Consider the following 13,654-nt stretch of genomic DNA (forward strand, 5'->3'; position numbering starts at 1 on the left):
CTGCTATCTCTATTTAGGTAAGAGGTAGAGGTAGATTGGACACGGACACAGAGAGGGAGGGGGAGAGAGAGAGAGGGGGAGAGAGAGAGAGAGAGAGAGAGAGAGAATTTAATGCGGGGACCACCTGGGTTGCAAGAAGTCCTGGCAGAGCTGAGGCAATGCGTGTGAAGAGCGCGTAGTGATTGGCAATCGGCCTCCTTCCGGCGAAGATGTTGTAGGGTTCGAGGCGCCCCAAGCCCCCTAGGCTTTCGTGCTGAGATCGGCAGGTGCAGGTGGTGTCTCACTTTCTAAGACAACCTGGCCAGGTTGACCCTCTGAAAGGGTTAACCCTCCTTCCTCCTGCAGAGTGGAGTACATTCCGGGGAGCTCGCAGGGTGCGAGTCTGTAGCCTTGGGCATCATCTCGTGACTCACTTTCCACCAATGTAAGCGCACGAGTCCGCGGTAGGTCCCGACCAGCCCCCTCGCCGGGGATCTGAACACCTACCTGGGAGACCAGCCCCAACGCATCCTGCCCCCACCACTGGACCGCCCAGCGGCGGGCCAGTCCTCCCACACCCCTTCAGATCACGCTGCCCCAAAACAAAAGAAGCCTGCTCGAGTAGGGGGTTGGGGTGGGACCTGGTCCTCACCCCCAGCTTCCAGTGGTGGCCCCAGCCGCCCGCCCCGTCTCCTCCGCCCCCAGTCGGCGAGTGTGCGCATGAGCAGAGGCGTCTCCCTGGGTTCCTCCCAAGGCTAAACTTTCTAATTCCCTTCTTTGGGCTCGGGGGCTGCCAGGAGTAGGAGAGCGCTCGCTCGCAGCGCCGCCGGGTGAGGAGAACAAAGTGGCTGCTGCGCGATTTCCCCCCCTTCTCTGGTGCACCCCCTGCTTCCGTGGGAGCGGCAGGAAATAGAAGGGCCCCTCTCCTCTCCTCTCTGAACATTTGCCTTTCCCCTCCACCTTTCCAGAAAAGAAGAAAAGGCAGACGGCTCGGCGGGCGCCTCAACTCTTCCGCTGCGCTGGCCCCTGGGCTGCCGGCAACGGGCATGGGGCTCCTCCAGGTGTTGATCTGCAGTCTCTTAGGTAATTCCGGGGGGAAGCGGGGGAAGGGTGGGTTTGGGTGGGGGGAGGGGGTTTGGCTTAGGGGAGGGGAACCCCAAGGCTGTCTGCTGCATTTTGAAGGGATCGGGAGAGAGGCTGGGTGGAAAGGCTGTCTGTCCCTAGGGTTCAACGCCCCCGCCGTGGTCTCAGTGGCGGCCGGGGACAAGCGCACGCGAAACGCCCGCGGACCGCACGCCTGGGCTCCGCGCCCAGCGCCTCGGCATCTGCAGGCTTCCCCGGCCGCGGCTAGCTGGCCCCCAGGCTTTGCGCGCCCCCGGTGGGATCCCGCCTGGTTTCCTCTGTGGAGGGCGGGCTCCCTGGACTGACAGGGCTTACTGCCCAGTGATCCCATTACCTAGGAAATAGCCAAGCCCAGCGCAGGCTTAGTCCTGGGAAGAGACCCGGGCCATGTGGCTTTCATTAACCATCTCCATTTGATTGACACCAGAAACAGCTGGAGTGAGCACTTTTCCTGGAATGGCGAAGCCTTGAAGCCAAGGACCATCCGCACTCGTTCCTTGCGGGGGTGGCGGTGGGGGCAGCGGTGTGCACGTACTGCTCGCGGACCTCACGCTCACGAGTTTCGACGCGCACACTCGCGTGCTGCCGCGTGCGTGCTTGTGTGCAGGCTCCCCAGGCGCCCGAAGTAACTTAGTGTGCACACGCATCTCTCTGGTGGTGGCCGAGCAAGTCAGGGTGGGCCAGAGCCGGCGTTTCCCGGGAGTGATGCTGCGGATCGCTGGGCACACTTGATGACGTTACCGGCTTTCTCTACCTGACCACCTGGCTTTCTCCTTCATCTCCATTGCGTGTTTGCGTTCTGCTTTTCTTCTGAGGCGACTTCATCTCCTTGTTGTACTTTCTTGGGCACAAGCCATCGTCCCCACCCACGCCGCTGTATCCTGCTCCTCTTGCAGCACTGTGCCGAGTCCAAGTGGACGCTCAGGAACCCGAGTTCAGCTATGGCTGTGCGGAAGGCAGCTGCTACCCCGCCACGGGTGACCTCCTCATTGGCCGCTCGCAGAAACTGTCCGTGACCTCTACCTGCGGGCTGCATAAGCCGGAGCCTTACTGTATCGTCAGCCACTTGCAGGTGAGGGCTGACAGAGTCGGAGCTCCTTCTCCCCGCCTCCCTTTCCCTTCCTCCTACCCCCTCCCTTCGCTTCCTCCTCCTACTGCCCCAAGGGGCAGGCCCTGGGGACTCTGCATCCTGACCGCCATCCAGATAGGAAGCGCAGCCGGCCGGGGAGTCCCGGCATTAGGCTGGTACTTCACTCACTCGCCCCACCTCGGTTTGCACAGTTGCATCCGCAGAACATTTCCTGCCGCGACTGCAGGCTGGGCTGGTAGGGAAAAGACAGGGGCACGACTCTGCGACTCGGATCCCTGCCCTCTGCCAGCTCTGACTGCAGCGGAGCCAGACGTCTGGCTTTTTGTTTGCTTTTTGTCCCTTAATTCTGGAAGTGCACCTGAAAGGTGGTGCATTCCCCTTATTTCTTGAGTGATGATTTTGAGTTTTCCCAGACTCATTTCTCTATTCTCTTGGCCTCCCATTGGGTATCAAGATCAGATCCCTCCCTAGTCTAAATACCTGGGTTGCCATGGTGCCCTGCGAGCAGCAGACTGTCTCGGGGAGTCACCTGTTCCTGAAAGTGGGTCTGGATCCAAGGTTTCTGAGATCATATTCAGACAGCCGCATGTCATGTTCAAAAAAGACAGAATACCAATGATGCCAAATCAGATTCCTTTTCTGTGGTTTTTGTTTGTTTTTGTTACTTATTTATTTTTTTTGGAAGGAGGCTGTTCTCTCTGGCTTTTGCTGAAATCAGGAGGAGTTAATCTCAGCTGTAGGGTGTGTTTCAAGCCAGTTGCTCCAAACCTGGTCACTCTACCCACCTGTGTAACTATCCTGCAGGTGCAGGGCACAGTGCCCTGTGGTTGGCACAGTAGATGTATTAAAATGCAGTCAATTTTACCATGAGAAAAGTCATCTTTATAAATTACACCAACAGAGTGTGGTACAGGGAGCGTCACTCATTTGCTTCCAGCTTTGGATGGGGGTGTCTAGACCGTTTCCTCATGAACAGAGGGGAGACTACACTGAAGCTTACCTCCCCCCAACATTTGTTTTTTTGAGTTCTTGTAATTGTTCTTCAGTACTAGTTTCCTTGATGACAACTTAGTGAAGCCAGTTCATGTTGCCTTTTCTAATATTAGGATTTGAGTTTTACCTAAAACACTAGGCCAGCACTGACTTCAGAGGCCAGGACATCCTGTGCATGAATCACCACATACTGAAATCAGCTTCCAGTAGAATGAGCATTAGGCCTCTCGCTTTTCAAGCAAGCAGAGCTAGAATCCTCCATTTACAGGACTAGCCATGGAACAGTAAGGAGCTTTTCACAGATCTCAGGCCCTACACACACACACACACACACACGGTGGGGAAGGAACGAGAGAGAGAGAGAATGAATACACTTTTCTCATGTAGTGGTTTTAAACATTGAGGCAGAAAGCTCATTTTGTCCAGGGTTCTCATGTACACAGACTTCTGGTCTGTTCTCTTTAGTTAGTACGTCTTGCCAGTTTCAGAATTCTTTGGGAAGTAGGTGATAACTAACCACATGCAAATGTGAACATATACGCAGCTGTGTTTTGGCTAAGATGCTCACTCTTGCTGTTGATAAGATATATGTGACTTTCTATAGGTCTTTGTGTCCCTTTCAGACTTACAACGAATCTGTATTTCAGGAAATGCAGGTTCCAGGAGAAGTTCCCTGTGGGGAAAGGGACCACTAAGTGGTGCTGATGACTTACTGTGATGGAGCATAAAGATTAGATAGGCTTTCCATTGGTCTGGGCAGCTGTGGCTCTCATTTTAGGGAGCAAGAAGAAGAGAGATGTTGAAGGTGTTCTAAGACCTAAAGTCTTTCTTTATTCTGCCACGTGTCCAGTGATTGGTCCCAGTTTGTGGTGGTTCCAGTATGGCAGGGTAGCCTGGTCCCTCCTTCTCCATTTATTCTATGCAGCTCCCAGGCTAGCCACTGCTGATTGTTAGCCATAACGGGGAGGAAATTATGAAATCCTATTGTGTAGCTCCCACAGCTCCTCTAAGTACTTCTGCCTAACACTTGGTTTTTGCCTTATTTAGATTTTAGAAAATCAGGCTGCATGAATTGTGTTCTTTTTTTCTTTCATATTGTTCGCTTTATGTCAGCAAAAATTCCCTAATACCTCTGCGTGCATTTTAGTTTAGAATAAGCTTCTCGAGCTATTTATTGAGATTAACGTTTAAGCCTAGAAATTTGGTTTTGATTAAAATAATAGTTTGTGGAAACAATGCCCTCTTTTTACTTGTAACCTTGGAAGTGCAAGGAAGTATTTTTCAGGAGGATTTTCAGCCCGGTAGAGTAAAAGTGACGGGTATGATAAAAATTGAGTAATGCTCATATTTCTGTCTTTTTTTGAAGCTACTAGGTTGTTTTTTTTTCTCTTGGTAGGCTTGATGGGGTTTTATCTGTGTGTGCATGTGTACAAGAAAGCGAGAGGGAGAGAGAGATGGCTTTACTAGACTGATGAGACCATCTTTGTTTGCAGGAGGACAAGAAGTGCTTCATATGCGATTCGCAAGACCCTTATCATGAGACCCTCAACCCTGACAGCCATCTCATTGAGAACGTGGTCACGACCTTCGCTCCAAACCGCCTTAAGATCTGGTGGCAATCTGAAAACGGTAGGTGGCTATTGTGGGGACAAGCTCCGTGGAGTGTGATTATAAGCTACATGGGGTTTCTGGTTGTTTGGGATTTTGATGGGCACAACGTGACCCACGGTTACAACCTGACATTTTATTGCCCTGGAGCCCCAACTTTGCTTGGTAAAATAGGATCCTTCCTCCTGAAGCACACACTTTCTAGAAGAAAGCAGTCTTTCATGCAAGACCAAAGGATTATTCTGTAGCCCTCACTCCTGGGGATTATGTATAGGGGGGGGCAGTCTGGCGGAAGGCGTGGGAAGTCTACTGCCTCCAAGGCCTTGAGTCATCCACAGAACCCAGCACCTTTCCGTTGTGATTGAGTTAGAAGAAAAAGACAGAATCCACAGTCCCACCATCAATGCCACCTTTCATTCATCTACAGAAAAATACCATGGATGGAAATAGCAGTGCTGTGAGTCACTGCCATGTTGTAAGTTTTCAGTCTGTTGCTGCAAAGACGGCCTCAAGTTAGATAATTGTCCTAGTACTCATGTCAATCCAACCTCCCTTTGCCATTTGGTTTTAGTCTAATGCATTCCTTTGCTATGATACTATAGTTGCTAAGAAGAATTTCACACAAGTTCAAACCTTGAATGCTGAAACTGATGGAGTACAGTAGCAGCTGTGTGTTGGGTAACTGACTGTGTACCATCAGCTGGTTGACAGGTCTGTCTGTAAGCGGGGGAATAGGTTTCCTTACTGACCACCCAGGCTCCTGAAATGAAACAAGCTTTGGGGAAGGGTCCTATCTTCTGTGTTAAGTCTGCAGGCAGGGACAGTTCTGGGGGAAGGTTGTTCATCCATTTCCAGAGTTGGGTGTGTAGGACGGGAGAGTCCGAATGCCAGAAAGAAGGATTTTCAGAAGGGCTGGAATTCTCTGTCACTGTGTCACAGGGGATTAAGTGAGATGAGACTGATGGAACTTGGTCTCTTTAGAAAATCAGACGGATTGTTGCTCTGCCCCGTCTCTCTTGTCTGCTAGTTCAAGCTGAAGATTTTCTGTATGAACGATTGGGTCTATTTTCTGTGGGGTGCAGACAGTGCTTGCCCATGATGGTGTTAAATCAACAAATTAGCAGTCCTCTGGCACAACTATTTTTTTTTTTAAAGCTTTGGCCTTTATTTTTCTTTTTTCAGAGGGGGTGTTTTTTTGTTTGTTTTTGCTTTTTTGAGTCAGGGAGGCAGAGAGAGAGAGAAAGCTCCCATCTCCTGGCTTAGCCCCCAAATGCCTGCGGCAGCCAGGACTAACACAAGTGGAAAAGCAAACTCCGCCCCAGGGCTGCGTGGTGGGCAAGGCTGGGACCCTAGGGACCGAGGGACTTGCTCCATCACTGCGGGCCTCCCCGGGGCTGCTTCATCAGGAAGCTGGAGTCAAGAGCCAGAGAGGACTCAAATCCAGGCTCATGGGGTATAGGATGTGGTCACCTTAACCCTTTGGGACAATTATTTTGAACTTAACATTTAAGAGGATCATTCCTAGGTCTGACAGAAACCAGATGCACCCCAGAAAAATGTGTCTCTTCTGCATAGGTTTTTCTCTTCCTATATAAAATAAATTTTAAAATGATAGTATAAAATGATTTGTGTACCTAAAATTAATTTTATAAAATTATAAAAAAATAAATGACTGAAAGCGATGGTGCTTTTTCAGGTTAGCACTCGAAATGGAGTGTATTTCTGCTGCACACATTGCAGTATACGCTGCTTAGGTGCTTAGGTTACGGCTGTCGTGTTGGTCTAGCCTTGAGCCGTCCATGGTTTCATCATCTCTTCTTTTGAACAAATACCATACATTTTTTAAAGTCTACAAGAGCACAGACCTGTCCTTGCTTCTCTGGGGGAATTCTGTGAAACGATTCTTTTTTTTTTTTTTTTAATAAATTGGATGCGATTCATCAGTGTGGTTATCGTGTTTTCTTTTACCGTCCCTGTTCACATCCGTTCCAGTAACCATGATTTTCCCCCCCAGTTGACTTGGCCGTTTTCCAGCAGGAGAGTTGAATGTAAAAGGTCCTACTGATTTCCTGAAAATTACACCGGCCAGGGACATACGAATCATTCTGATGCAATCCTGTCTCACTTCAGGGAGGACCACTTTGGCTCTCAACCATGGGCCCCAGTAGCTGTAGTCTGACACCCAAGAAAACTAGAAAAGTCACCTTTCCCCACGCAGCAGGCTTGGAGGCCCCGTGGGCTGGGCTGGAGCGGGAGGAGCTTCCCTGCCTGGAATTCCGGTGGCCTCTTGAGCTTGTTGAAGTGGGCTGATTGACCCCCGGGGCACAGTGCAAAGGCGCCTTTGTTTGTTCAGGCTTTCCCTGAAAGGGAAGATGTTAGTATTTGTTCTGGGCCAGTTTGTTTATCTGACTGATTCTTTGTCTCTTTGGCAGGGTTGGTTTTTAATGGTGGAAATGCATCCAAAGGTCTCCCCATCTGGGATAGCTTGTTCTCCATTGGAGTCTAACTAACAAATTGGGGGGTAGGGGGAAACCTTGGTTTATTTTTCTTTGCTGGTGCATGGACAAAGAGGCCTGTGTGTGTTTGTACTGGAAGAGGATCTGGTCCCTGTGCCACTCACCCTTGGCAAGCTGACCCCCTACCGTGCACAGGAAGTCTCTCCCATTGGAGAGTCCTTTGGCTTAGAAGAGGGGGAAGGTGTTTCCCTTTTCGCTAGTCCTCCAAGAGCAAGAGATGTCTGTTGACAGTCACCGGGGGAATGGTGCCAAGCCTCCCACTCCGGGGAGCCGATGCAGAATGATTTTGTGGCAAGCGGCAGAATTAACTATGACTTGGGTTTTCCCGCCTAAATAAACACGAAGGATGCTCGCTGGTACCCCAGCTTCACCTGGACTGGGAGAAGGCGTCCTCTGAGGAGCGTGACAGTCATCTAAGAGCAGATTCCACTCTCTGCACATGTTCTTGCCAATCTCACTCTCCCCCCCCCCTTTTAAACACTCTTGTAGGTGTGGAAAATGTCACTATCCAACTGGATCTGGAAGCAGAATTCCATTTTACGCATCTCATAATGACATTCAAGGTAAGAGTCTTGTCCTCTCCCCTCCCAAAATGGATGTCTCTTGGGAGCTGGCCGAAATGAGAATGTGTGTGTATGTTAAGGTTGGCATACACTGGGAGAGGGGAGCACTTCTTTAAAGGTAGGCCGGATAACTACATCGAACAAATACTCCGTTTTCATAGCAGGGATCAGAGAGCATCTCTGTTCTAAGGCAATTCAACTACAAAATTTTGATTTGATGTCTTTATTTCCCCTTAGATGGAGAGTGGCAGGGCTGTTTCTCCCAAGTCACAGCAGAACAGCTGGAGACAGGATTCCTCGGTCCTTATGTTTTAGTGCTGAGTTCAGAAAGTACATTGTCTTCAGTTTTGCAGGCTTTGCACAATTTGTGGGATCGCTTTTGCAGTTCCTTAGAAACTCTAAATGCCTTCTCCAACATGGGCTTTTCTCTTCATTTTTCTTTGGGAGATGCAAAATGACTCCAAGACGAGGGAATGTCTCTGTACAAAGTCCCTTTGTTTCTTCTTTAACAGCTGCCTGGAAATGACAGGCTGCACATGTTTTAAAGTATGTGTTGGTGCACAGAAAACCCGTAATTTACTCATTGCTTCTCAGACTGACTTTGCGCTTGAATATTTTTTGGTTAGAGTTAGCGGCCTTGTTGACTTCCTTTCAGGTTAGAGAGCATGTGGTGGGGGAAGATTTCCAGGTGGGCACATTGGCTGTGAGAGTTTCATTTCTGTCTGCAACCCTAGGGAGCTTGGAAGCCAGGGAGCAGGGGCGGGTGTGGGAGACAGAATGTGACCAGCAGAGGCATGGGGTCGTGTAATTCCCAGGCCTGAGCTCTCATCCACTTGCTCAGCCCCCCAGCAACCTGCTGCAACTGCTGAGGCTTGACGATTGACACTCTGATGCCTGATGTTGAGTGATAGGGAGGGCTGTCACTGAAGAAGTCATCACTCTTTCTCACCAACTCTTTTTCCCTTCCTTGACCACATTCTGCCCAGAGATTAACTTGAGGTTCAGCCACGCATGAGTGTGTTGCCTTCACCTTATAGAACACCAAAAAAGTTTCCAGTCCTACTCGTTACTTACGTTCTGTCTTTCACCTTGGAGAGGGTATCTGTTTGTACACATGGACAATTCCGAATTCATCTACATCCAGAAGTCCTCTGGGCACACGATCCACAGTTGACTACTCATTCAGCTGAATACAGTGGGCCAAAGATGAAATTCTGCATTTGAGGGCAGAGGGTCAAACAGAGCAGGCAGTAATTGAGACATGGAGAATGAGCACATGCGGATAGAAAACTGAGGGATCCTAGCTCCAGAGAGAAAAGCTGTGTCTATGGGGTTGGGTGCTTCGCGGGTGTGTACAGCCAGGGTTTAGTCATTGTTCTACAGATATTTACTGAATAAGTAAGTGTATACATGAATTCAATTATCTTCTCCTTGGAAGAGGCAGACATGGGCTCTATGGAAGCTTCTAGTCATAAAGACGAGGAAGGAGATAGATGTAAATAACTTCCAAAACATAGCAGAATGTGCTAAGTGCTATAGATAGCAGAAAGTGCCAAGTGCTATAGCAACATTCCAGACAGTATACGTCAGCACAGAGGAGGAAGAGATTCATTGTCACTCGGGATAAAGGAGAATGCTTTGCAAGGAGAGGATTGGGGATGCACTTGACCCAGGCAAGGAAGAGTGATCAGGTCTCAGTGTGGGGCAGGTGAAAGGCAAAATGTTCTTGGTGAAGCAAACAGTCTGAGAGCCAGTTGACAGTACAGGGCCGGGTGACAAGATGAGCCCAGCACGCATTGTCTGGGATTTACAAGGGAGGGGAGGGGAGGGAAATGGAAAAGTAGATCAGAGTCAGCATCTTGACTCCTTGCTGAAGAGGGTGAACCTTGTAAGAAACAAGAAACCATTGACAATGAAGTGTTTCAAGAAGACAGCCCAAGAGGAAATGCAGAAGAGGCATGCTGGGAGGCGCTTCCTGAGGTGGCCATCGAGGATGGGCCCTGGGATCCACGCAGAGGTTTAGATGCAAAGGCACTGCAGGTCACTGCCTGGAGCCCGGGGGTCCAGGTGGGATTCCCACATCCGGGTACCTGAATGTGATACCTGCAGCTTTGCATCACTGCTTTCCACTCATGCCACCCCTGGGAGGCAGTCGTGATGGCCCAGTTCTTGCCACCCACATGGGAAACCCAGTTGGAGTTCTTGGTTCCCAGCTCCCAGCCGGCCCAGCCTCAGCCAATTCTGATTAAACAATGGATAGGAAATTTCAATATGCTTCTCTCTTTATTTCTATCCATACCTCTCAAATCAATATATTTTTAAAAATGAGAAAGTATACAGTTTACTTCTTCTTATCCAAAATGCTTGGAACCCAAACAGATAATTTCATTGACGTTACCAAATTCAGCATGTCTAATCACGCGATCAGAGATACTCTGCAGTGTGAAACCTGTGGAGCACCGAGATGACACTCCGAAAGTTTCCGTTTTAGACTTCTGGATGAGGGATGCTCAGCTTGTCCTTGACAGACATTTTCAAATTGTGTCCTCAGGCAGCCGTGCTGTGAGGATCATCACGGAGCAGAGTACCAGTGATCTGAGGGCGGTCATGTGGGACCTAGAGCAGGAAAGCCTGAACTGTGAAGTGTGATTAGAAGCAGAATGGTGGAATGACAGGGATGAATCAAAAATGGCCTCATAGGCGTGGCTTCTGGCCTGGCAGTTAAGATGCCATTGAGGGCGCCTGCATCCTTTGTCAGTGCGTCGGAGCTGAAGCTCTGACTGTGTTCTTGGTCGCAGTTACCTGCTTCATCACACCCGGGGCCGTAGCTGATGATGGCTCAAGTAGTTGGGTCCCTGAATTTTGCCTGGCCCGGCCCTGGCTGTTCTGTGAGCATCGGGGGAGTAAACCAATGAATAGCTCTGTTACGACTCTGTGCCTGGCAAATGACTGAAAATAAGCAACAACAAAAATTGGTCTTAATGTCTTGTATAAGAAGATGGTTGATATCATTACCAGGAGTGAACAAAAGAAACGAATTGAAGTTAGGCATGGTGATCACAGCATCTCTTTTGTTGCCAGGCTTTGCTGTGGGGAGGCTGAATGTCCCGTAGGTAGTTTCCTCAGGCTAGCAAGAGTCATCTTGTCTCTATAGATGGTTTGTTTTTGTATATGGCCAGATGTTCCAAATGCATTGCTCTTTTGTTTGTTATAAGTTCCAAGGCAACGGTTCAGGGACACGAGGCCTGAGGAGACTGATGACTAAGCAAAGAGCTGTGCAAAGGCTTCCATTCTTGAGGCACAATGTGCTATTCCGGTTTCCAGCAGCTTCTTAACTCCAGAGGAAATTGGATGGTTTGTCAATGGCCCTTTAAAACTTACAGGGAGAAGGCAGCACAGCTCAGCCTGACTTCATCGCTTTTCCTCTCTGCCGCCTTTTGACCTAGAGACATCAGACGAGGGCGGCTTGCCCCTTGCAGAACCTCCCCATGTCTTGCCAGCCGGGAGCCTGCATCCATGGGGAATTGGCCAGACCTACTTGGCATGCTTGGTTCAGTTAGTCACTGGGATTCTCTGTCTCCTTTACTTTAAAATTCTTAGTCTGATACTCTTTCAAGTTGAATGAAGTATCATTCTGGGAAATATGAAAAATAAGAACCCAAGCAACCAGTGAATAAGACAAAGGACCTGTCAGAAGGTAATTCCCCTTCTGGCTGCTCGAGGATTAAGCCACCGCTCAGGGTTATTAAGGACAACAAAGGTGGCCTGAGCAGGCGCTGTCTTTCCCCTTTGACTCTCAGTCGCATTTCTGCCAGGCTAAGTCAGAAGTGAGAGTCTTTATTTAGGTTCTGTGTGCTCGGTCACCCAGTTTTCCTTTGCTGTCCTCCCACAGTGCTTGGACTCCTTTTCTGCACATGCAGTCACTGTGTTGTCAGAGCTGGGATGTCGCCCATCTGCCTGGTCCTCAGGGGTCATTGGGCTACATGTCCTGCCTTCAGCTGGCATGGGCATCACAGCCAACTTGCCATCCAGCCTCGGTTCTCATTTTTCCTTTTAAAAAATTATTTTTATTGGAAAGGCAGATTTTACAGAAAAGGAGCGAGAGAGAGAGAGAGAGAGAGAGAGAGAGAGAGATCGTCTGTCTGTTGTTCACTCCCCAAGTGGCCACAGCAGCTGGAGATGAGCTGATCTGAAACAAGGAACCAGGAGCCTCTGGATTCCCCAAGCAGGTGCAGGGTCCCAAGGCTTTGGTCCATCCTCTACTGCTTTCCCAGGCCACAAGCAGGAAGCTCGATGGGAAGTGGCTCATCAAACACAAACTTATGTCCACATGGAATCCTGGCGTATTTACGGCAAGAATTTAGCCACTAGGCTATTGCGCGGGGCCCATTGATGAGTCTTTTTTTTTTTTTTTTTTTTCTCTCTCACGTGCTCGTTTCTCAGACCTCTAAAGCAAGTGGGGGAAGAAGGCAGGTTTGATCTGTCCTAGCTTGGTTGGAATTTAAGCTCTCTAACTAGACTGTGTTTCCTTGTCTGCAAGCAGCTGTGTTGAGATGAAGTTTCCTCCAACTGCTGGGAGAAGGTGCTGCAGCCCGGGTCGCTTAAACAGGACACTTATTTTCTCACAGTGCTGGAGATGGGAAACCCGAGGCCAAGGTGTTCACGGGATTGGTTTCCTCTGGCGGCGGCCTCTTCCCCCTGCTCCTCTCAGGGTCTTCGTTGTGCGTGTCTATTTCCTGACATCCTCTTCTTACAGGGACATCAGTCGCATTGGACTAGAGCCCGCCCCAATGGCCTGCTTACCGTCTTCACAAGCTGTGCTTCTGCAGGTGCTGGCATTAGATCTGCAGTATAGGACTTTGGGGTGGGCATGAATCAGCCCATCACAGCCGTAACTCCCGTCCATGGAATAAAGATATCCTTGCTGTTCCTGGCGCTGCTCTGCTGTCCTGATTGCCTAGCTGCTCCCGGTGCTTTTTCCTGGGGTGGAGACTCAATTCTTGGCCTTGCTCTTGACCCATCAAACACTTGGAAGTTTCAGATATAGTGTGTATGCAGCAACTTCCAAATGCGTGTTTTGTTCTGCATGCACAATAGCAGAGTGCCCGGCCACTAGTTCAGGTGTTCAGTGGCTATCCCCACGGGGGCACCTGGCATGTGACTGGCTCCAAACTGAATCCTCTTCGGTGTCATCGTCATCGCCAAGCACACCTGCTCAGGCTCAGTTGCCTGCATTGCTTTTCTCTCCCTTCGTCTCCACTGACATCTCGTTGACAACTGCATGTAGTTCGCTATATTCTCCCTTTGCCGGAGTTTCACGAGCAGTACATTCCATCCGTTTCTCGCCATCTTGTTACAGCTTGAGCCCTCCTGCTCTTTTTGTCCATGTGCGCTAACTCTGTCGTGAGAGTGGTTTTTCTAATGTTTCATCTGATGATTTCCTTTTGTGCGTTACCTCCCCTCTTCAATGCAGAAGGATCCGGTCACATGCCTTCTTACGACCCACATTCCTCTTCTCCCACCTCCGTCAACCATTTTTTGTCACCTTGCAGCCACCTCCACCCTGTGAGTGTTATGTTGTGTCACATACTGAGGATGTAGCTGATGTGGCTGGGCGCTTAGCCTGGCAGTTTCAGACCCACACTGGAGTGTCTGGGTTTCGTTCTCTGCCCAGATTCCTGTCATCAGTGTGGGCAGCTCGGATTATATCCCCAGTCCCTGGCCTCAGCCCAGCTCCAGCTCTTGCAGACATTTGGAGAGTAACTCAGTGGATGGGAGCTCTC

General features: G+C 49.7%; 1 protein-coding gene across 1 annotated transcript in view; it reads left to right on the forward strand.

The window, feature by feature from the left end:
- The first annotated feature begins 615 nt into the window (after window positions 1-615).
- The window catches only part of LOC101531703 (laminin subunit beta-1), a 63,308-nt gene continuing 50,269 nt past the window's right edge, over window positions 616-13,654 (forward strand). Inside the window, exons 1-5 of the mRNA XM_004598582.3 lie at window positions 616-809; window positions 948-1,062; window positions 1,998-2,173; window positions 4,678-4,813; window positions 7,798-7,871. Of these exons, the coding sequence (XP_004598639.2) occupies window positions 1,026-1,062; window positions 1,998-2,173; window positions 4,678-4,813; window positions 7,798-7,871 (423 nt within the window). The 5' untranslated portion in view covers window positions 616-809; window positions 948-1,025. The remainder of the gene's footprint in view (window positions 810-947; window positions 1,063-1,997; window positions 2,174-4,677; window positions 4,814-7,797; window positions 7,872-13,654) is intronic.

Source organism: Ochotona princeps, chromosome 25 (genome assembly GCF_030435755.1).
Source record: "Ochotona princeps isolate mOchPri1 chromosome 25, mOchPri1.hap1, whole genome shotgun sequence".
In the NCBI taxonomy this organism is placed as follows: domain Eukaryota; kingdom Metazoa; phylum Chordata; class Mammalia; order Lagomorpha; family Ochotonidae; genus Ochotona; species Ochotona princeps.